The 25,328-nt window shown below is 45.1% G+C and overlaps 1 protein-coding gene across 1 annotated transcript in view; it reads left to right on the top strand.

The window, feature by feature from the left end:
• The window catches only part of LOC309568318 (cell adhesion molecule CEACAM10-like), a gene marked incomplete at its 3' end in the record, with an annotated part of 155,539 nt that overhangs the window by 37,987 nt on the left and 92,224 nt on the right, over positions 1-25,328 (top strand). Inside the window, exon 2 of the mRNA XM_082273982.1 lies at positions 1,223-1,555. Coding sequence (XP_082130108.1) covers positions 1,223-1,555 — 333 coding nt within the window. The remainder of the gene's footprint in view (positions 1-1,222; positions 1,556-25,328) is intronic.

Raw genomic sequence — 25,328 nt, 5'->3', positions numbered from 1 at the left:
CAAAAAGGATTGTGTTCACTGCACCCCAAAAAGGATTTTGTTCACTGCACCCCAAAAAGATTGTGTTCACTGCACCCCACAAAGATTGTGTTCACTGCACCCCACAAAGGATTTTGTTCACTGCACCCCAAAAAGATTGTGTTCACTGTACCCCCCAAAGATTGTGTTCACTGCACCCCACAAAGATTCTGTTCACTGTACCCCACAAAGATTGTGTTCACTGCACCCCAAAAAGATTGTGTTCACTGCACCCCACAAAGATTGTGTTCACTGCACCCCAAAAAGGATGTTGTTCACTGCACCCCAAAAAGGATGTTGTTCACTGCACCCCAAAAAGGATGTTGTTCACTGCACCCCAAAAAGATTGTGTTCACTGCACCCCAAAAAGATTATGCTCACTGCAGCTCACACACAGAAAAATGGATGTGGATCACTGACACCTGCCTATCTCCTATCCCACACCACACAGCAATATCGATTGTAGTTTGTAGAACAGTTTCCCTAAAATTCAGCAGCAGCAGCCTCTCCCTAACAGGATTGAGAAGAGATCGTAGATCAGGATTGAGTGCAGAGTCACCCCACCCCCCACACAGCAATATCGATTGTACTTTGTAGAAGACACTGACCCTATAATTCAGCAGACTCTATCCCTAAAATGCCTACAACTCGCCCTGCCTAAACACTCCGACCTGTCCCTCAATTCTATCCGGACACAAATGTTTTTTTCCTGCCTGTCTTTCCCTAATCAGCAGCCAGCACGTTGATGTGTGCTCTGTCCCTGATCTAAGCAGCAGAATGAAGACGCTGCGGCTGCCTGGAACTTATAAAGACTTGGTCACATGCTTCAGACGGCCAATCACAGCTACTGAGACATTTGCAGGCATGGCTGGGATGGCTTAAGGCACACCAGTTAAACGATTGTTGATTGGCTGTTGAAAGCCCGCCATGAACAGAGCGCCAAAGCATGCAAAACCCGGAAATAAAACGACCGAACACGGATTTTTACCCGAACATACAGTAAAGTGTCCGTGTTCGGGTACAAAAAATCCAATAATTCGGTACAAACACAAATAATACAGTCCGTGTTCGCTCAACACTACTACAGATCCACCAGGGTTACTGCTTAGCCAAATCTTGATTCCCTAAATGACACTGTACATTTTACACTGAAAAATATGTAAAACATTATCCAAAAATAATAATTTTTACTTTTGTGTTGTAGTACTGCTCGGTATATGCATTGCCTCAGCCAATGGAGTGGAAACGGAAGTTATTCCTCACAGCCCATCAGAAGGTCAGACTGTTATAATTAATATCATCGGCATCACAGAAAACATTCGATTCTCTGAGTGGTACCTTGGAAACAACACCTCTGCTGAAAATCAGATTATAAGGTACAACAATGGAGATGGTTCTATAAACAACGGAGCAAAATACTTTACTGGTACCAACATATATGCTAATGGCTCATTGGAGATTCAGAATGTCCAAAAGGCATTTGAGGGTAATTACACCTTTTTTGTCCAGGGGAGGTCCAATCCATATCAACAGACTGGTAAGTAAGCAGTTCTTTCACATTTATTAAAATCTTTCTTTTTTAAATAAGGTTCCTTCAGAGGTTACTAGGGGATCCTTGAGCAGTAGCGGTTAAATTTTCCTCTTGATGGTGCCTGTATAGTTCAATCATTCTCTCCATAAAAGAAGGCATTTCTATGCTGACCACCAACATATGGCCAATTTTGTCCACTGACCACCACACTCATACAAGAGGTAATTTCTTCTTCCACTGACCACCAATGTGAGGGAATTTTTGTTAATTCAGCGATAAACATTCAAATTGATGGGCACCACAGTTATGAAAAGAGGTGATCCAAACTCTTTCCGAAAAAATGCGACTATGAGGAAGGGATTCTTGTAGTAATGCAGAAGTTCTGCCCTTTGTTGGATGCTTTTTCATAAGTTAAAGCAGAACTCCAGGTATGATCTTAACTGTGATTGGACTTCATTGCCCATTCTCTCAGTGGTCTCCAGTTGAAGAATAGAGATGTCCCGAACTGTTCGCCGGCGAACAGTTCCCGGCGAACTTCGCATATTCGCGTTCGCCTTGGTGGGCGAACATATGCGATTTTCTGTCCGCCTCCTATACATCATCATTGAGGCAAACTTTGACACAGGCAGCAGACACATTCCAGGCCAATCAGCATACCTCCCTCCCACCTCCTATAAATAAGCAAGGGCAGCATCCATCTTAGATAATTTCTGAAGCAGTGTGTAGTGAGAGCAGGGAAAGTGCTGCTGCTGCTGCTGTTAATAGCTAGGGACAGTTGTTAGTCAGTGTTCCCGGTCTTGTTAGTCAGTGTTCTTGGTACACTCCTGCTGTAAGGACAGCACCCCAAAAAGCCCTTCTTAGGGCTGGTATTTGAGTTTAGATATATATATATATATATATATATATATATATATATATATATAAATTGTCCCCAAAAAGCCCTTTTTAGGGCTGGTATTTGAGTATTTTTTTTCCATATATTTATCAGGCATTTTTGGAGGCAGGCATGACTTTTTTGGGATTAGTGTCGGGGGGGGGGGGTCTAAAAAGTGTACCTGTGAAGTTTCAGCTCTGTAGCATGCCCAGAACCAGAAAAAAAAGATCATATAGGTGTAAAAGGAGGGTTCCCACCATCCCTGCTCTACTGAAAAATTATCTTTTTTTCTGGTTCTGGACATGCTACAGAGCTGAAACTTCACAGGTACACTTTTTAGACCCCCCAGACACTAAATCACACACAAAAAAAAAAAAAGTTCTTCAAAAATTGTCATTTGTGATAGAGAATTTTTAATTTTTTAATTGGAAAAAAAAAATGAAAAAAAAAAAAAATGTCTTTGGATTTATTGTCGGGGGGGGGGGGGTCTAAAAAGTGTACCTGTGAAGTTTCAGCTCTGTAGCATGTCCAGAACCAGAAAAAAATGAGGGTTAGGGTTAGGGTCAGGGCTAAGGTTAGGGTTATTTTTAGTGCTTAGGGTTAGAGGGTTAGGGTTAGAGGGGTAGGGTTACTAACTCTAACCCTAAGTATCTCACCGTAACCCTAACCCTATCCCCTAACACTAAACCTAACCCTAACCCTCTAACCATAACCCTAACCCTCTAACCTTAACCCTAACCCTCTAAGCCTAGCCATAAAAATAACCCTAAACCTAGCCCTAACCTTAATCCTAACCCTAACCCTCTAACCTTAAACTTCACCCCCTAACCCTAGCCCTAGCCCTAACCCTAATTCATATTTTTTCTGGTTCTGGGCATGCTACAGAGCTGAAACTTCACAGGTACAGGTATTTTTTTTTTTAACTTTTCCAATAATTGGCTCTCTATCAAAAATGACAATTTTTAAGAACTTTTTTTGTGTGATTTGGTGTCTGGGGGGTCTAAAACGTGTACCAGTGAAGTTTCAGCTCTGTAGCATGTCCAGAACCAGAAAAAAAATTAGAATTAGGGTTAGGGTTATTTTTAGTGCTTAGGGTTAGAGGGTTAGGGTTAGAGGCATAGGGGTAGGGTTATAACTCTAACCCTAAGTATCTCACCCTAACCCTATCCCCTAACACTAAACCTAACCCTAACCCTTAAAGCCCAGTTCCTGTCCCATTTTAGTCGGTTGTGGTTTGTTTGCGGATGTTTGCGGTGCGTTTAAACGGGGAGTTTGGTCTGTCACTGTGAAGCGGGCGTAACCCTTACACTACCTGATCGATACAACATCATACCTGATCGTATACACACACTGGATGTTTTAAAGCACGTTATTCCAAACAATTTAGGAATGTTAGGTGATTTATGCCCTTTATGGATTAAAACCCGACTCTGCGTCAACTACGTAATTTTCCATGGGAGTTTTGCCGTGGATCCCCCTCCGGCATGCCACAGTCCAGGTGTTTGTCCCCTTGAAACAACTTTTCCATCACTATTGTGGCCAGAAAGAGTCCCTGCTGGTTTTAAAATTCGCGTGCCTATTGAAGTCTATGGCGGTTCGCAATGTTCGCCGGTTCGCGAACATTTGCCGATGTTCGCCGTTCGCGAACATTAAATTTTAAGTTTGCGACATCACTATTGAAGAACACCTTGTATTCACTAAATCTGAGGGACATTTTTTACTGCTGCAATTTAATCAATTAAAGGGTTAATTTCTGCTGATGAATATGCAGATCTGGATGTTTAGAAAGTCAGTATCTCCATAGGCATTTTGGGGCTTTGGACTGTATTGAAGGAACAGTAACAAAGTTAGTCGGGTTGAAAAAAGTCCATCTAGCTCAACCAATAAAAAACAAAAAGAAAACACAACCATACAATCCCATATACACAATACTATACCCACAGTTGATCCAGAGGAAGGTGAAAAACCCCAGCAAAGCGTGATCCAATTTGCTACAGCAGGGGAAAAAGTTCCTTCCTGATCCCCAGAGAGGCAATCGGATATTCCCTGGATCAACTTGACCTATAAATATTAGTACCTAGTTTAACATGTACACCTAGGAACGACTCCAGGCCTTTGTTAAAGCAGTCTACTGAGTTGGCCAGAACCACCTCTGGAGGGAGTCTATTCCACATTTTCACAGCTCTTACGGTGAAAAAACCTTTCCGTATTTGGAGACAAAATCACTATTCCTCTAGGCATAAAGAGTGCCCCTTGTCCTCTGTGATGACCTTAAAGTGAATAACTCAACACCAAGTTTACTATTTGGCCCACTTATGTATTTGTACTTGTTGATCATATCCCCCTTAATCTCCTCCTCTCAAGAGAGAATAAGTTTAGTCCCTATAATCCTCCTTCATGCCTCTTATCAGTTTGGTTGCACTTCTCTGCCCTTTCTCCAGTTCCCCCGATATCCTTTTTTGAGAACTGGAGTCCAAAACTGAACTGCATATCCAGATGAGGTCTTACTAATGATTTGTACAGAGGCAACATTATCTCTCTCTCTCTCTCTCTCTCTCTCTCTCTCTCTCTCTCTCTCTCTGGAGTCCATGCCTCTCTTAATACAAGAAAGGACCTTACTTGCTTTGGAAACCACAGCTTGCCATTGCATGCTAAATTAAACTTATGATCTACCAGAACACCCAGATACTTCTCTGCTATGGATTACCCCAGTTGTACTCCCCCCCCCCCCCTAGTATGTATGATGCATACACATTATTAGCCCCCAAGTCAGACAGTAGGTTACAGAAAAACTGACACTGTAAGTGATAAAAGGAAGTAATTGAGTTTCCTTCTTAAAGATGGGTCATATGGCTGTCAAGAAAATACCTCTCTGATAAAACAAAAACTTTGATATTTTAGTTGGGTAATGGTCCCTCAATAAGGTTCCATTTCCACAGTACCATATGTGCTTTGCTTCCACCTTTATATAAATTGTATTCTCAGATTGCTTCAGGTTTGCACACCGAGCCACTGACAACAATTAATATGTTGTTCACTGGACTGACTGGACAGTCAGAGAACCACCAGGGTTATGGGACTTTAAAGGTGGGTGGTTGTGGCACAGACAGACAAAGAAGAGATTGAATTAAAAATCAATTTTATTCCATTACACATTAAAAACATACAAAAAGGCATATCCAATACATGGCCAACGTGAAAATGATCCATAATAAAGTAGATACATTTAGTACAGACACTGTAATGTTGCAAACCAGGGAGGTACATAGGGTCACCGGGGTCCTACATGTTTCGCCATTTCAATGGCTTCGTCAGGGACCAAATGGCTTGTAACCTCTCACAATAGTTCTAGGCATTAACAAAAAATATGTTAATTTTGCGTATATAAACGCACATGTCACAGGTCAAAGCATTATTTGTGTTAATACATATGCATATAATGACATTCAACACTTACCAACATATAAATGTCAAACATAATACAACTGTAAACTGTATTGTTGGTCATGCATGCTCAGGCGGTACTGGACCATCCCCGGGTCCTGGAGGGACGCAGGGTATTGAGTGCCCACACGGGCCGACCGATACTGGACCGAGCCAGGACGGAACGGCTGGCTATTGTGTCAGGTACAAGCACTGGTAGGTGGAGAGTCCCAGCCTCTAAAAAAGGAGGAGGACAAATCGGAACCAGATTAGATATTTGCTTAGCTAGGGATAACGGTTATTAAATAAAATAAAACTGCTGAATAACCGTATGTGTGCCCGAAGAAAAAATTGATAGATGAAAATTGAGACAAAGCGACCGATAGAAGACCGATCTTAAGAGTGAACCTCTTGAGGAATAGATTGCATGGTGGGGTGAGACAATAGACAGTAACTAGACTGCCCAAGAGGAATGTGAATAATACCTGCAACGTTGATGAAGAAAAGACCAGAAGTGAGAGGAGGGAACATGGAGACCAGTGATACAGAAAAATTAAGGCAAAGCAGATCTATATAAGGTAGTGTCCAATTTACATAACACTGGTGAGGTGACCCACAGAATCCCAGATATAGATTAGATGCCAGTGTGAGCTGGACCAGGTGAGCCAAGAAGCCGGGGGTGAGCGAAACATTGAAGTTCAAATGCAAGAGACACCCATCAGAAAGGATAAGTAGTTGGGCACATACCACCAGAGTGATAGAAGAGAGATGGTCCCGCCAAATGAGGTTACTTACTAGGAGCAAGAAAGATTTAGTATGCGTCCCGCACAACCACCCACCTTTAAAGTCCCATAACCCTGGTGGTTCTCTGACTGTCCAGTCAGTCCAGTGAACAACCTTTTTTCTCTTTATCAATATATTGGGGATGTGGTGGTACTGGTTGGCTACAGGTGCATCCTTGCCAGTCATCTAACCCCCTTTTCAACAATTAATATGGGTTTTCTAAAAACAAACAAAAAAATCTGTGAGCTGCTTTTCATAGATAATACCGCAGTACTAAGCTACGTCCAGAGATGACAGCATCACCCATCACCCTTTTTTGAGTTATTCAGTGACTCAAAAAAGGGTATTAACTGAAAAGATTGGGCAGTTACTAAATAATTAGGGGCAGGACCAACAAGAAAGCCACATTGAAAGTGGACAGGTTAAAGTAGAACTATGGGCAAAACGTATTTTTCATTTTGGATAGAGTAAGGTAGGGTTATAGACGAACAAGAAGTGAGAGGAAATCCCTGCAAATTAAAGGAATTCCTATGGGACCATAACGAGTGTCACCATTGGAAAATTTCCAAAGGTATATCTCCCTAACGGGGGCAAAGACAGCAATAACAAAAAAAAAAACTGACAGGGGTTTAAATCCCTCTCCAAAAAAAGGTTCAAAATGGCTGCTGGCAGACAGCAAAACCAGGTGTTTGAGACATGTTTTAAGCTCGTCTAAGCCATCTGTCAAACCAGGCAATGGCCACTGCACAGTCCCATACACATTGCCGAGGCTGCCAAGCCTTGCTTTGTGGTGTAGCAAAATAATAGGAATTGCCACGGTAGGTGATACCGACTACCACCACGCCCCATAGAGGTGAATAGGGCTGCACCAGAACCATGATGCAACCACATCTAATGCAACGTGTGGTTGTGCCGTGGTAGAGGGATTTTACAGTGAAATCCCTCTTCAAACGGGCATGCACGAGGTGGCATATTGCCTGCTAACTGTGAGTCAGCAGCTAAGCTCGTATGAAAGAAGCCTTTAGCTGTATGTGGCACCCCATACAGCTACTGTCTTGTTAAATTTAGTTTTTGGCCTCCCTGTAACCAGGGAGAGCATCATGTTGTTATTAGTTAGGTCTGCTCTGGGTTCTATAGGTATGGGCTCAGGGTATGGGCTGTATGGGTATTGGCTGTCTCCAAGGAGATCCTGGGACATAGTGAGTGGGAGGATATGACTCCAGCCTGCATGTTAATATCCCCCCAGCCAATCCCTTGTCAATATGGCAGGTGACCAGCAAGGGGCTGAGGGGGGTATAAATAGCCTACAGCCTGGAGCAGAGGGTTCTTGTTCCTGGGGGATTAAGACCCACCCTGAGGGCTGTGGCATCTCTGGGAAATTTACTTGGAACTACAGCTATCTTTTTATTGGGGTCCTGGCTATTGCTTGGCTGGGGACCTCTGTTCTACCCTCCTGGAGTGTTGTGTATATACCGAAAGCTTCCAAAGGATCAAGGACGGAGGCGAGTGGAGTACAGACGTTGACTAACTTTGCACATGGCAACAATGAGCTCAGGAAACAGTGAGAACCAGCCTTCTGCATCTAATGGCTTTCCTTAGCTTTGTTTGTACTGTTCATCTATACACTACCAAAAGGGTGCACCCTCAACCTGAAGTCTTAGTGCAGAGTTAGTGTCCTCATCTTCAGGTTTACAGTTCTGGGGTACCCCTAGTCTCACCCTCATCCTATCCAAGTTCTACTCAAAAAAAAAAAAACTCAAAAAAAGAGCTGCACAACCTGTTTACTTTTTGTGGAAATGTGTGCCTGGGTGCCATGTGCCTATCAGGGAAGGGAACCCAGAATCAAACCATCAAACCAATCTGGTCTGTGTGCTACATGTATGTTGAGAGTAATTCTATTTTATCATGCACACTTACAATTAAGGAATGTTGTTTTTTTAAATTTTTTTTTTTTTTTAAATAATTCCCTATGCATCTAAGAAATATACAGCTGTTGCTTCTATACTCTCCTTGTCTCCAGTGTTAGCTGCTCCAACACTGCTCTGTTTCCAGTTCAAATGACAGCTAGTGCCATTTAACCCTTCTGCTGTGAGCCCAAGCTGTCATGGACACACCCCCTTGTGGAACGTTACCACGTTGGCCTAGTCTCACAATACTGTAGAGAACTGTGTTGACACCATTGGCATTCTCTGCATTACTGAAGACCACCCAATACAGACAGAAGAGAAAGAAGGTGCATGTGACTGGCTAGAAGATGCTAGGAAAAAAAATAGTTATGATGGGAAACACAGGATTGGGGAGAGGGAAGCCATTTTGTTTTTGTTAAAGACAGGAGCTCTGCATTAAGTCACACTTAAGATTATTATGTAAAATATTATTTTTCCAAGCTGACCTCTCAGCTCTTCCTGTAATGCATTGCAGGAGACCAAAAAAAAAACCACAGGACACTATAGACTTCCTGACTAACCAGCCACAGCAAAGTAACTACCGATCACTTTACAGCAAGGCAAGTTAGAGAGAAAGTACCACATCCCCTTCCAAGACTGCCAATAACATTGTTAGATTACTGTCCATGCACAGGATTGTGATAATAGACCATATTATAAAGATATATTATACAAGCCATATTTGTTGATTACATGAATGCCAACCTCCCCGGATTTGGCAGAATAGGCCCTCATCTTTGTGCCAATGATGCTGTGTCCTATAATCAGAACATCACCTTCACCTGAGCATGTGCTTTAACTTATAAAAAGGTGTTAGCTAAGAGGATTGCAGCTACAATTGGGTGGTTCCCGCATAATTCGGAGTAGGATTACCCAGAACGTGGGCCTAATCTGTGTGGGATCACCAGAAGGTGGGTGTATCAATTGTTGGCCATGGATGGGGGTATATATGAAGAAATTGGTCGCACACCACCACGGGATCCAATGAAGAGAAATTCCTAGGTAGTGAACAAGCACGTAGTATTCGTGTAAAACGCGTCTACTTTCCTACCCTGCTGTACCTTGTACCATTTATGCGAATAAAGGAATTTCTCTTAATTGGATCCCGTGGTGGTGTGCGACCAATTTATTCATATATGCTTCTCCCGGTGGCGAGCCGAGTTTCAGCACCCACTTTGGATTGTGGACATTGACTGACGTGAGTGGTGTTATCTTTTTCCACCTGGATGGGGGGTGACAGTGTCCCTGGCATGAAGATGTTAGTAAGTATGTAATTTTGATGGTCAAAAATTCTGCCTGTTTTTGCTGGAAGCATACTGAAAGACTGGGGTAGAAAGATATATTAAAGGGCAAGAATACTTTAACCCTTTTGCTGCCAAGGTTAACAAGCACCCCTGGAGGCAGCATATAGAGATGTTGACCCATCTTACTTATGGAGACATCGTGGGATTTCTTTAATGCCCCCCAACCAGCAGAATATTATCTTTTTTTCCTTCACTCTACTGCCACTCAATTCCAAAAAATGGAGTGCTCGGAACACAGGGGAACACAGTTTTAGCACAAGGAGGCCAGGCACAAGGTAAATTCACACAGACAGGCGCACATACACGTCCGCTCGTTGCCTTCAATGACCAGTCTAGGGGTTTTACTTTTGTTGCTTTATGGAGAACTTAGATAGGGAAGGGGATTTAGTGCCATACTCCAAGAAATAGAACTATTCACACTTGTGGCCATCTAACTGATCTCTTGGTTAAGCTCTGGTGAAGTCCTTGCTCAAAGCAGATAGAGACTTCTCCTTAGAAATAGCACAAAGTAAATTCAGGAATGAGCAAAATCCCTCAGTAGTAGTAGTAGGGTGAAGCTCCTCAGGTACAAGCAAGTTATGGCACTGTTTGGCAGCCCAAAAGTAGAAGAACTAAGCAAAGTCCTATACATTAGCAACAGTTGGACACGCTCTTCAGAACTCTAGCCAATGTTCTATTGTTCAGACCCTCAGCTGACTATATAGCACACCTGAAGGGGTTAAAAGGACAAGTCTATAGATCCTTTAGGTTGTCTGTACTCACAAAATGACCAGGGACAGCTGGTAGCCTCCTCCCAACTTCCAAGTTAACCCTCTATTCAAGATCTGGTCTGGTTTCACTGGTATAAACAGCCCCTTCAGCCAGCTCTCTGTAGAACCAGGATCACTCTCACTTCAGGCCCTCAGGACTCCCACCCGAGGCTGCATGGCAGAACACTCTCTCTATTCAGGCCCTCAGGTCGCACGCCTGAGGCCACATGACAGCAAGTGCCAGGGGAGGCCAGCGGCCTCTCCCCTGGCTGGTGCAATCCTCTTATAGGAAAGACCCACACCCCATGTGCTCCTAGAATTTAAATACAGGCACCCAGCATGCTTAGGGACACCTCCCCTTGTAAGTGGCCAGGGCTGTATGAATATTCATGCTCCCATCTGCATGGTTGCTGTCTATTAGTTGCTGGGGAGTTCTATTATAGCTGGTGGGAAGATCTGTTGATGCTGGGAGGGGTCTGTTTTTGTTTGCTGCTGGAAGGTCTATTGATGCTGACTGCTGGGAAATTTGTTGTTGCTGGGGGGGATCTCTTGTTGCTGAGGGGAGGGGTTCTCTTGTTGCTTATGCAACTTGTAATGCAACTTTGGTCATCAAATGAGGGGGTGGGATGCTCTGGTCATCTAGTCTTACAGATATAACTGGCCCTTTGAGAGTGACCATAATGCTGATGTGGCCCGCAATGAAGTTGGGTTTGACACCAATGCCCTAGAACATTTCTGGCAAGACCAAAGGGAATTTTCTGTATTTGCTAAAAGTTTTTTAACCTCCCCTTGCTGTGCGTGCACATATGTGGCCTCTTGGTGGATGGGCTTTAATGCAAAGAGGCTGCATGTATGTGTCCTAAATGTGATCAGAAAGCTCTCAATGCATACTTGTGATAGGGAGCGTTTTGATCATGGGACCTCTGTGACAGCAAATCACAGCGGTCACATGACCCGAATGCCCACCTCCACCTCCCAGCATTTAGAAGCCCTTAACCACTTGACGATCAGCAACGTATGTAGTTGGACTTCAAGTGGTTATACCAGGTGCACACATCATCCTGGTATTGCTTTTCGGAGCCGATGGTCAGCTCTCTTGTAAAAGCAATCCTAGTGGCTAACTAGCAGCTAGATTGCTTTTACAAGCAGCAAGAGGGGACGCCTTCCACGACTTTCCCAGGATCTCCCATCTCGCTGGGATTCCCGATCGACCAGCCAGCAGCATCACAGAGAGAGAAACAAAGACCGGATTGGCTCTCTTCGCCTCTGTAACATAGGAACCTGGAAGTGATGAGCATACATCACTTCCTGTTTCCCCAGATGTAAACAGCACCATTTTTAAAAATGAAAAGCATTCGATCGCACTGATCTTACACTGGCTAGGTCAGGGGTCTTCAAACTATGGCCCTTCAGTGGTTCAGGAACTACAATTCCCGTCATGCCTAGTTATGTTTGTGAATGTCAGAGTTTTACAATGCCTCATGGGATGTGTAGTTCCGTAACACCTGGAAGGCCGTTGTTTGAAGATCCCTGGGTTAGGTGGTTAGCACTTCAGCCTAGCAGCACTCTGGTTGTTGGTTCGAATCCCAACCACGGCGCTACCTGGAGTTTGCATGTTCTCCCTGTGCCTGCATGGGGTTCCTCCAGGTACTCCAGTTTCCTGACACACTAACCCAAAGACATGCTGGTAGGTTAATTGTCTCCAGTCTAAATTGGCGCTGGTATGTATATATGTGAATTAAGGACCAAAGATTGTAAGCTCCTTGAGAGCAGGGACTAATGTGAATGTACAATATATACAGTATATGTGTAAAATGCTGCATAAATTGTCGGCACTATATACAGTAAGTACCCATAATAAATAAATCAATGTTGGTGTGATCAAATGCTTTTAAGGGCAGAGGAGGGATCTGGGGTCTATAAAACCCCAGACCTCTCCATAAAGGGTACCTGCCACTGCCTATTGCTATTGATATTTATATTCCTTGTTATTACAATAAGTGATTTAAAAAAACGAATTAAAGCCACAGTGTGAGGCACAATGTGAGGCATCACTGCGAGCATCAGATCATGTTCAGTAATTCATGCACCAGACCTCCTGTATAAATCTAAAGTGGTAACCTGTAAAGGCTTTTTAAGCATCAGCCTATAGATAGTAAAATGTACATTTTTTGCCGCCGTTGCATGGATGTGCGCTATTTTAAAGCGTGACATGCTTGGTATCCATTTACTTGGGGTAACATTACCTTTTGAATTTTACTAAACAATTGGGTTTGATATTGTGTTTTTGTGCATTAAATTAAAGTGCAATTTTTTCCAAAAATTATTGCTTTAAAAAAAAAACACTTTTTACATATCCAGTGTGACAAAAAAAAAATTGAAAAACACAATATTTTTTTTTCTCTAGGGCTTCTGCTTTAAAAAAAGAAATTATGTTTAGGGGTTTTGAGTAATTTTCTATTAAAAAAAGCATAATAATTTACATTTAAACAAAAGTGTCACATAAAGGCCTGGTCTTCAAGTAGTTACCGGGCCACTAGGCGGCCATGGGAAAGGGTTAACTTGATAAAGGGATTTAAATGCAGCCACCGTGGTTAACCACTTTCCCCAAATGGACGTTCCTGTACATCCTCGGGTTTCAGTGGTTATGCTGGAATGATGCCTGCACCTACAGGCATCATCCCAGTATCATTCATTTTAGCCGGCGATTCTGAGTAAGGCACTCAATCACTTCTGCGGGTGGGCAAACTTTAGTGTTTTTTTTTTTTCCCATGAAAGTGTTTTTTTTTTCCCAAAAAATTGCGTTTGAAAAATCACTGCGCAAATACTGTGTGACATAAAAATTTGTAACACCCACCATTATATTCTATAGGGTCTCTGATTATTTAATTTATGAGGGTTCTAAGTAGTTTTCTAGCAAAAAAAAGTTGATTTTTACATGTAGGAGCGAAGTGCCAGAATTGGCCTGGGAAGGAGGTGTTTAAAACTTCCGGACCGCCAAACGTGTATTTACGTCGGGTATTTTGACGTTAAATACTGGGGTTATGGCAGCAAATAGCTGCCATAACACGGGTATATTTTTAAACGGTGGGCGGTACACTTTCACATAAAAGTGGTCCCAGCGGTAATCTCACCAAGGGATCACTGTTATGGACGAAGGGAGAGGTGCCCCTTCCACCACTTTCTGATAATTTTCCCCGCTTACTGGAGCCGTCAGTAGCAGGGGAAATGATCTGATGCAGATGGACAGGAAGTCAAGTGAGGGCAAGATGGCCACTACTCGGCTCTATGCCCTTGGAGGACCAGAGCGACGTCAAACATCACTTCCACCCTCCGGCCTTAAAGGGCCCATTTTTTTTTTGGCGGGGAAAATAAAAATTATTTTTTTACATTTTTATTGCTTTAAGTGTAAATGTGAGATCTGAAGTCTTTTTGATCCCAGATCTCACATTAAAGAGGCCCTGTCCTGCTAATTTCTGTTACAAGGGCTGTTTATAAATATTATTCCTTGTAATAGGAATAAAAGTGATCAAAAAAAGTTTTTTTCCTGGGACAGTGTAAAAATAAAAAATAAGTAAAAGAAAAAAATGTAAAGCGCCCCCGTCCCTCAGAGCTCGCGCGCAGAAGCGAACGCAAGTCGCGCCCACATATGTAGATGGTATTCAAACCATACATGTGCGGTATTGCCGCGATCGTTCGAGCGAGACCAATCATTAAGCACGAGACCTCCTTTGTATGGCCTTATGTACACTGCTGCTGATAAACTGACTTTTAGGAGCACTTGGTCATTTTTTTCAGCAGCCCCTGAACTCTCCTCTTTGTTATCTTATCTATCCATGCACACTGAGTTGTTTACAGTCGTTTAGAGGCAGTTGAGTTTAGTGGCATTTTTATTTAAAGCAAAAAATTGCGTTCAGACGGAAGTTTATTGACATTTGAAACTCCAAATACTTGTAACAGTGTGCAAACGCATCTAAACATGGTAACTCACTTTTATAAGTGTTTAGTTTATAGGTGTTTTCGATGTGGATACATTTCTGACCATTTTACAATGTAAAAACGTTTCTGAATGCAAACGCCGCTAAACGCGAATAAACGCAGCATTTAAACGTGGCAAAACTGACGTTTTTAACCGTTGGTTACTAGCTGTCAAGTTCCAGCGTTCAGGAGAGGTTTTCAAACGTCCTGTGTACATGAAGCCTAACTCTAAACTGGAAACCTGTAAAATATTTTAAAGCGTCGCCTATGGGGATTCTTAAGTACCAAAGTTTGTCGCCATTTCGTGCACAATTTTAAAGCATGACATGTTAGGTATCAATTTATTCAGCGTAACCTTATCTTTCACATGTAGCACTGCCCCCTTGAGGACTGCTGGATATTACACTTTCGGGTCCCCCTGGGTTACCGTTTGCCAGAGTTGCTTTCACAATTTAACACTTTAATTCTTGGCTCAGTCAATGATCAGTCCAGGGGTTTGTAGTTGTTTTTGGTGTTTTATTTTAAATAGGGATGAGAGGAGGGAATAGTGGGATACTCCAGATTAACTATTCACAAGATTTGAGGACTCCTGTCTGATGATGCAGCCAGGCTGCTGATTCACCCAGCCACTAGGTGCATTTGGATTAAGACTCTATCCAGAAGACTTGATGAGCTAAATTCTCTTCACAATACTCTCCTAGTATCCCCCCTCTCACTTGACATACTGAAACCCATCCTCTGACTATCCTACTCTGGGGGTGGCCCCCCTCAGGTCAGGCCCCTTGACACGATCCCCTGTACTCGCTATACTATTTTTTGAGGGTCTCCAGTGTCTCTCCTCCTTTAGTCAGTTCTCCTGGACCTCTGGGTTCAGTTCCGTTCCTTTGATCTCCAAGCCGAACGCCTGCCACCACTATAGAGGAGGAGGCAGCCGCCACCCTCCCTCCAGGACTCTGCTCACCAGCCAAAGACCCTGCAGCACATGTGCTCCTGGCTTTTATACCACACCCCAGAATGCACCGAGACAGCCGGTCTCTGCCAATCCCCGGGACTGTATCAAAGCCTGTGCACCCATTGGTCAGGTTTCCTCCCACTGTTCCAACATGCCTCCCTATTGGACCAGTGTTATCTAGACCCAATGAATCACACACTGAGCACACTGAGCAGACCTAACACACAGATCCTGCTCTCTGGTAGGCAGAACGCAGTATAGATTTCCCTGCTGCTACTCTGATAGGCAGACAGAGCCAAAAAACTATACTCTCTCACTAGCATCTACCTAGGAGGGTGCTACACACATTATAGAAAAAAATTGGGCTAACTAATGTTTTTTTCCTATTTTTTAATTTAAAAAAGTATACTTTTTCTAAAAACATTGCAGTTGTTAGACTGCTGTGTGACATAAAGTATTGCAAAAATCTCCATTTTATTCTCGAGGGTCTCTGCTACAAAAAATATATAATGTTTGGGGGTTCTAAATAATTAGTAAATTAGGTTCTAAGTAATTAGTTCTAAGGAATTAGTAATCAGTAAAGTAGTAAAACAAAGTGTCAGAAATAGGCCTGGTCCTTAAAGCGGAGTTCCACCCAAAAGTGGAACTTCCGCTTTAGGGAGTCCTGACCCCCCGACATGCCACATTTGGCATGTCATTTTTTGGGGGGGGGGGAGCGGGTACCTAGTTTTGACAGGTACCCGCTCCCACTTCCGCTCGGAGCGCCGCGGCGCCCTGAGCGGAAGTTCTCCTCTCCCCCTCCCTCCCTGCAATCTTCTGGGACACGTCAGAGGTCCCAGAAGATTGCCGGCCAATCACGGCGCGCAGCGCGACTCGCGCATGCGCAGTGGGTACCCGGCTGTGAAGCCGCAAACTGTAACAGCCGGGTGCCCACAGCAGTGATGCCGGCGCCGAGGGAGAGGATCGAGGCTTCCGGCGGCCGCATCGCTGGACCGTTGGACAGGTGAGTAAATGGCTGGAACTCCGCTTTAAGGGCCGGTTCACACTGTAGCAATGTCAGACATCACATGTGATTTGCACCGCACTGCTGCAGACATCCCAACCTGCAAAAACTCATTTCAGGGAGGTACTCCATGCTGCCGCCCCCCCCCCCCCCCCTCCCAATTTAACACAACCAGAGGATAATTAAATGAAATATAATCAGTATACAGAAGTTTACTTCTTCTGAGAGATATTAAAGGGACACTCTAACCACCATGACGACTTCAATGATTTGAAGTGGTGATGGTGGGAGGCGTCAGAAGCACTGCACATGCTGGGATACTTAGTTATGTGCTGGGGGATAGTTGCACCCCTAGCATATGTGACTTAGGCAGCCAGAAAATGTCATGTCCTTATTCATACATGAACAAGGCCATGACATATTATGATAAAACACAGCTAGGTATTAAAAAACATATTGGAACAATTTACACACGCTAATGCGCAGACCTTTTTCTACTTATTTTGCAGACTATGCTGGTCTCTGTGGTATGCTGGGCTCTGTGGTGCTGGGCTCTGTTGTGTTGTACTCTGTGGTATGCTGGGCTCTGTGGTGCTGGGCTCTGTTGTGTTGGTCTCTGTGGTATGCTGGGCTCTGTGGTTACGGTCTCTGTGGTATGCTGGGCTCTGTGATATCTGTGGTATGCTCATCTCTGTGGTATCGGTCTCTATGGTATGCTGGTCTCTGTGGTATGCCGGCCTCTATGGTATGCTGGTCTCTGTGGTATTCTGGTCTCTGTGGTATCTGTGGTATGCCGGCCTCTGTGGTATGCCGGCCTCTGTGGCATGCTGGCCTCTGTGGCATGCCGGCCTCTGTGGCATGCTGGCCTCTGTGGCATGCCGGCCTCTGTGGCATGCTGGCCTCTGTGGCATGCCGGCCTCTGTGGCATGCCGGCCTCTGTGGCATGCCGGCCTCTGTGGCATGCTGGCCTCTGTGGTATGCCGGTCTCTGTGGCATGCTGGCCTCTGTGGCATGCTGGCCTCTGTGGCATGCCGGCCTCTGTGGTATGCCGGCCTCTGTGGTATCGGTCTCTGTGGCATCTGTGGTATGCCGGCCTCTGTGGTATGCTGGTATCTGTGGTGTCGGTCTCTGTGGTATGCTGGTCTCTGTGGTATCTGTGGTGTCGGTCTCTGTGGTATGCTGGTCTCTGTGGTTCCGGTCTCTGTGGTATGTTGGTATCTGTGGTGCCGGTCTCTGTGGTATGCTGGTCTCTGTGGTATGCTGGTCTCTGTGGCATGCTGGCCTCTGTGGCATGCCGGCCTCTGTGGTATGCCGGCCTCTGTGGCATGCCGGTCTGTGGCATGCCGGTCTCTGTGGTATCGGTCTCTGCGGCATCTGTGGTATGCCGGTCTCTGTGGTATGCTGGTCTCTGTGGTATGCTGGTCTCTGTGGTATCTGTGGTGTCGGTCTCTGTGGTATGCTGGTCTCTGTGGTATCTGTGGTATGCTGGTCTCTGTGGTATGCTGGTCTCTGTGGTATGCTGGTCTCTGTGGTTCTGGTCTCTGTGGTTCTGGTCTCTGTGGTATGTTGGTATCTGTGGTGCCGGTCTCTGTGGTATGCTGGTCTCTGTGGTATGCTGGTCTCTGTGGTTCCGGTCTCTGTGGTATGTTGGTATCTGTGGTGCCGGTCTCTGTGGTATGCTGGTATCTGTGGTGTCGGTCTCTGTGGTATGCTGGTATCTGTGGTGTCGGTCTCTGTGGTATGCTGGTCTCTGTGGTATGCTGGGCTCTGTGGTGCCGGTCTCTGTGGTACTGGTCTCTGTGGTATGCTTGGCTCTGTGGTGCCGGTCTCTGTGGTACTGGTCTCTGTGGTATGCTGGGCTCTGTGGTGCCGGTCTCTGTGGTACTGGTCTCTGTGGTATGCTGGGCTCTGTGGTGCCGGTCTCTGTGGTACTGGTCTCTGTGGTATGCTTGGCTCTGTGGTGCCGGTCTCTGTGGTGCCGGTCTCTGTGGTACTGGTCTCTGTGGTGCCGGTCTCTGTGGTACTGGTCTCTGTGGTATGCTTGGCTCTGTGGTGCTGGTCTCTGTGGTAGGCTGTGGATATCCCGGCAGGGCTGAGGGCTGCAGTGTCAAAGCTCAGCTGTCAAGACTGTGAAAATGGAGCCGCTATTTCCCCCGTAGTACCGGCTCACAGGCGGAGTGATATCAAGTATACTTCGCCTGTGAAAGGAGGAGTCATACAGAGGCAGCACATGGCTGCAGTAGAGAGCAGAGCCGCGTGCTTCCTCTGTATGGCTCCTCCTCCCACAGGTGGAGTGCACATGACAGCTGAGCTCGCCTCTGGCACTGCCGTCCTCAGCCCTGCCAGGATATCGCCCTTGCGGGAGACTTGAGGTGTCTGCTACTGTGCAAATCGCATGCAATGTTCTATGCGATGCAAATATGGCTGAATTCGCATCGCATTTGGACCAAACTCATGCAGGACCCTTATTTCGGTCCGCACCAGAATCTGATCGCATAGCTGTTCACACCTATGCAATCCGATTCCTGTCCAGAATGACAGTTCACACTGCGATAAGCTAGCCGATCTGCCCAGATCATGCCCAGAAGCTGTTTAGCAGGGAATGATGCGCCTGCACCGGAAGTGACGAGCAGGGCTGGTGCAGGCGCATTGACTCCTGGGATCGATGACGTTCAGCTCCCAGGAGTCAACGCAAGCAGGAAGAGACGGCGTGGGCCGCGGCCGCAGAGGGAGAAAGAGGAAGGAAGGTAAGTATATTTTCTTTTAAAAACAAGGTAAGTAAATAAAAAAAAAAAAAAAATAATAATAATTTAATTATCCAATTCTTTTTCAGGTAAAAAAAAGCAAGCGGATGGTGAAAAGTTGTTTTTGAGGCTGGAACTCCGCTTTAAGGATTGTAAACTGCAATATATTCCATTTTTGTTCTTGGGTTAGTGAAGTAAAAACACATTTCGTTATGGTGGCTTTGCCCAGCCCTGACGTAGACTTATTATTATACAGGATTTATATAGGCCTCATGCCTAATCTATGTCCACGTTGCCTGGATATGGAGCCAGATTAAAAACATAAGGGCTGACATGTACTGGGTCTCCATAGTGAACAGGAAGTGCCATACAAAGTGAAAGTAATAGAGAATAAGGAAGTAGAGTTCAGAGCTACTCCCAGGAATCCTCCAACCATGCAGACGAGGACGATAATCCCCGGGTGTGCTGGGCTGCGTGTACTGGCAGGTAAGGTAACGGGCGAGTAACGCTGACATGAGACCACAACGGGCACTCCGGTGACACCGACTCCTACACTGGGCTGGCTTGTTATTATACCCCATCAGAATACAATGATCAGCCATTGGCTGCAAGTGCTGATGGATTGCTGGTTGTTAGACTGGCTTCTGTTGAACAGACAGCGGTACACATCTATTAACGGGCCATACACACTATAAGATTTTCTGAAGACTTTTTCCTTTAGACTTACCAAAACCATATAATATGAGGTCAAACCTAAACACTTTCAATTTGTATGCAATCTGGCAGGCCCTTGCACTACATAGAAAAGGTAAATCTGAAGGAAATCTAACCAACAAAAGTTGGATAGTGTGTATCCAGCTTAAAACTCAGCCAAATCCTGCTGAAGCAGCCGACTTTTGGCCTGTGTGTAGCGGGTTTAAAAGGAGATTGTACAATCAGATTGCAACATGTGTGTTGAGCTTCGGGATTGCATAGCTTCAGCCTCTGCTAAACTACAAGTCCCAGCAGATGCTGCTGTGTTGTCCTTTAGCAGATGGGGTGTGTGCTGTGCGATCGGCCATCTCATGATCATGTGTATAGCACGCACAGGCAAATCCTAATCCTGGGCAACTAAAAGTTCCAGTATGCCCGGTATGGCGTTCCTCCAGGGATCAGCTTGATCATCACGTATGAAGGACTGTCATTTCACATCGTTCATAATTCCTATATTAGGCAACAGCCACAAATTTGAATCCGGGGCGGGGATGATGTATGCAATTTTATTTGTTTATTGTTGTTTGTGTGCTTTTATATCCTGTTCTGTATCTACTTTTTTTATGAAGATGATGGTGGACTACAAGTCCCAGCACAAAATCCTGACTCCTGTGTTGGTACTGTTTGTTATGTAGATCATAGTATCGTGGTGGACTACTACTCCCAGCACAGGCTTCTGGATCCTGTGATGGTACTGTTTTTTATAATATTGATCAGGGGTCTCCAAACTTTCTAAACAGCCAAGAGCCAATTAACTGCTCTACCAGACTTGAAGGGGGCAAAACTGTGCCTAGTGAGTGGAAATGCCCTGGTGTCAGTGGGAGGAATAGAGCCCCATCATTGGTGTCAGTGGGAGGAATAGTGCCCCATCATTGGTGTCAGTGGGAGGAATAGTGCCCCATCATTGGTGTCAGTGGGAGGAATAGTGCCCCATCATTGGTATCAGTGGGAGGAATAGTGCCCCATCATTGGTATCAGTGGGAGGAATAGTGCCCCATCATTGGTGTCAGTGGGAGGAATAGTGCCCCATCGTTGGTGTCAGTGGAAAGAATAGTGCCCCATCATTGGTGTCAGTAGGAGAAACAGTGCCCCATCATTGGGGTCAGTAGGAGGAATAGTGCCCATCATTGGTGTCAGTGGAAAGAATAGTGCCCCATCATTGGTGTCAGTGGGAGGAACAGTGCCCCATCGTTGGTGTCAGTGGGAGGAACAGTGCCCCATCGTTGGTGTCAGTGGGAGGAACAGTGCCCCATCATTGGTGTCAGTAGGAGGAATAGTGCCCCATCATTGGTGTCAGTGGAAAGAATAGTGCCCCATCATTGGTGTCAGTAGGAGGAACAGAGCTCCATCATTGGTGTCAGTGGGAGGCAGAGTGCCCCATCATTGGTGTCAGTGGAAAGAATAGTGCCCCATCATTGGTGTCAGTGGGAGGAATAGTGCCCCATCATTGGTGTCAGTGGGAGGAATAGTGCCCCATCATTGGTGTCACTGGGAGGAATAGTGCCCCATCATTGGTATCAGTGGGAGGAATGGTGCCCCATCATTGGTGTCAGTGGGAGGAATTATGCCCACTGTTGGTATCAGTAGAAAGAACAGTGCCTTGTTTATATGGGGGGAATACTGCCCCAAGGGCCGGAAAACAGGCAAGCAAAGGGCAGCAGTTTTGAAACCACTGATATGGATTGTGGTGAACTACAGATCCCAGCACAGACTCCTAGTCTGTAGTGGTACTATTTATTATATTATAGATCATGGCAGACTACAGATCCCAGCACAGATTCCTGATACCCATGTTGGAACACTTTATTATAATATACTTTTGATCACAGAGGACAACAAATTTCAGCACAGGCTCCTTAATCCTGTGTTGGTACTAATATGTAGATCGTGTTATTGTGGTGAACTACAGATCCCAGCAGAGACTCCCAATCCCTGTGATGGTGGTGCTATTTATTATATTCTAGATCATAGTGGACTACGAGTCCCAGCACATGCCCCTGAAATTTGTGATGGTACTGTTTATTATGCAGATCACATTGGACTACAAATCCCAGCACAGACTCCTGATCCCCATGAGGGTGATAAATATTATAATATAGATCACAGTGGACTACAATTCACAGCGCAGGCACTAATTATTATGTAGATCACAGTGGACTACAAATCACAGCAAATGTCTGACCCCCGTGATGGTACCAATAATTATAATATAGATTGTGGTGGACCACAAATCCCAGCACAGCTTACTTAATACTGTGATTGTGCTAATAATTATGTAGATCATGGTGGACTACAAATCCCAGCAAACGTCTGATCCCCATGATGATACCATTTATTATAATATACTGTAGATCATGGTGGACTACAGATCCCAGCAAACGTCTGATCCCCATGATGATACCATTTATTATAATATACTGTAAATCATGGTGAACTACAAATCCCAGCAAACGTCTGATCCCCATGATGATACCATTTATTATAATATGCTGTAGATTATGGTGGACTACAAATCCCAGCAGACTTATAATCTCTGTTTAGGTACTAATAATTATAATATAGATCGAGGTGGACTACAAATCCCAGCGCAGGCTCCTGAATAGTCTCCTGCTTATCTGATGATCGGGTTATGTAGGGCATTTTTTATTCTGTATACTTCCTCTCTGAGATGAGAAAGTGTCTCCTTATATTACAATGTAGGCAAAGGACACCCCTTTGAGAATTTGGCTTGGTTCACACTATAGCAATGCGATTTATATTCAATTTTCAGTGTGACTTGGTTGTGTTTTAGTTGTGGTTTGCATATTCTATGGGACCAAATTGCACTGTTAATGGCACCACAGTAGCCCTAGGCAAGACTAAAATTGCCCCCCCCCCCCTTCCCCTGTTATGTAAATTTGCCCCACTCCTTTTTTAACTGATGTGGCTCCTTCCAAAATTGAAGGAATACAAGTCCCATCATTAACCCATGAGATCTCATGAGAGGGGGGGGGGGGGTAAAGGAGAGAGAGAGAGGGGGGTGGGTGAGGGGGGATGTGAGAGAGAGAGGGGGGGTGAGAAAGAGAGGGGGGGGTGAGAGGGGGGGTGAGAGAGAGATATGGGGAGGTGAGAGAGAAAGGGGGGGGTGAGAGAGAGAGAGGGGGGGTGAGAGAGAGAGGGGGGGGTGAGAGAGAGAGGGGGGGGTGAGAGAGAGAGGGGGGGTGAGAGAGAGAGGGGGGGTGAGAGAGAGAGAGAGGGGGGGGTGAGAGAGAGAGAGAGGGGGGGGTGAGAGAGAGAGAGAGGGGGGGATGAGAGAGAGAGAGGGGGGGATGAGAGAGAGGGGGGGATGAGAGGGAGAGAACGAGAGAGGAGGGGGTGAGAGAGAGAGAGGGGGGGGTGAGAGAGAGGGGAATGAGAGAGAGGGGAATGAGAGAGGTGGCTCTAGCAACCAGTGGCTAGTAGTGTCTCAGGTGGAGGGAGGCGGCTTTTTTGCTGCCCCTCTGCAAAGTGCCGCCCTAGGCCTGGGCCTTGTTGGCCTAGGCCAAAATACAGCACGGAGTACAGGAACCTTTTCCAAAAACATTGATGTGAATGGCCACCATTGAAAACAATGTGATTTTTCCCTTATCTGTGTGACTGAAATCGCATAGGAAATCACAGTAGTGTGAACCTGCCCTTAAAGCATTACTAAAGTCGAATTTTCTTGAATAGAGTGGCGAGGGGTTGGAACCTCTGTCAGGTTTTTATTGCTGTCTGTGACTCCAATAGGGGGGATTCGATTTCTTCTGTCCTGATCACCAATGTCACTGGCAATGGAAGAAATTGGAAATCTAAAATTGTGAGTTGCCACCAGAACAGGAATAGAGGGATATCTTCCAATGGGGATTCCTTTCTAATGGTAGCCATACGCAACTTGATTTTCTCTTGTCCAGCCCGTACGAAGGAGGAACTGATAATTTTCGGTCAGCTCAATCAATTTTTGTTCAGACGGATGGTCCTGTAGGGCCAAATCAGCAGTAGTTGGATGATTATGCATGCGGGCCTCATTGCAGAACTAACTCCTTTCCTTTATATCAAAGGAAGTTGCTATCTTCGCATCTGATCTGCAGTTGTCATGGTGCTGCAGATGCAGAAATGTATAGTAACGAAGTAGAACTACTTTACTACTGTACTTAAAGTAGAGTTCCACCCTTAACCACTTGCCGACTGCCTAACGCCGATCTACGTCGGCAGTCAGCCCCTCACAGGCAAAGTGACGTAGGGCTACGTCACTAGCTTGTGAGGGTCTAGGGAGCGAGCGCGCGCCGCCGGAGGCGCGCTCCCGCGTGGTCACGGACCCCCCCCGCACGTGTGACCAGCGGACCCAATGTCCGCCGGTCACTCGGCGATCGGCGGGGGAGAGGGAGAATGTCAGGCAGCTTTTGTAAACAAGCCACCTGTCATTCTCCTCGCTGTAAAGACACTGATCACATGGATCTACTATGTAGATCCGTTGATCAGTGTCCTTACAGCTCAAGCCACAGCCAATCACAGTAGAAAGCACGCCCCTAGGGATACACACAGCCCCTCCCTCCCAAATAAAGTTAACCCCTTCACTACCAGTGTATTTTTACAGTAACAGTGCATATATATAGCACTGATTACTGTAGAAATGTCACTGGTAACCCCAAAAGTGTCACAAATGTCAGTCAAGGGTCCGATCTGTCCGCCCCAATGTCGCAGTACCGCAAAAAAAATCGCAGATCGCCGCCATTACGCGTTAAAAAAAAAAAACAACAAAAATGACAAAAATCTTTCCCTTTGTTAGTAAACGCGATAACTTTTGCGCAAACCAATCAAAATACGCTTTTTGCGATTTTTTTTTTTTTTACCAAACATAGGTAGCATAAAACAAATTGGCCGAAAAAGTTAAAAAATTTTGATTTTTACATTTTTTTTTTGGGGAATTTCATATAAAAAAAATGTGAAAAATATTGCTATTTTTGCAAAATTGATGCTCTTTTTTTGTTTATAGCGCGTGATCAAAAAGTCGCACAGGTGATCAAATACCACCAAAAGAAAGCTCTGTTTGTGGGATAAAAAGGACGCCAAATTTGTTTAGGTACAGCGTCGCACGACCGCGCAATTGTCCGTTAAAGTCACGCAGTGCCGAATCGCAAAATACCCCCTGGTCGGAATGGGGGGTAAAATCTTCCGGGGCTTAAGTGGTTAAATTAAACTTACCTCCATCTTCTCGCTCAGGGTCACCTGAAAAACAAATGGATAATCGCAATTTTTTTTTTTTTTTTTTT

Source organism: Pelophylax lessonae (genome assembly GCF_965119305.1).
Source record: "Pelophylax lessonae genome assembly, chromosome: 12".
NCBI lineage: Eukaryota > Metazoa > Chordata > Amphibia > Anura > Ranidae > Pelophylax > Pelophylax lessonae.
Note: the sequence above shows the minus strand (reverse complement) of the source record. Positions and strands in the feature narration are given on the sequence as shown.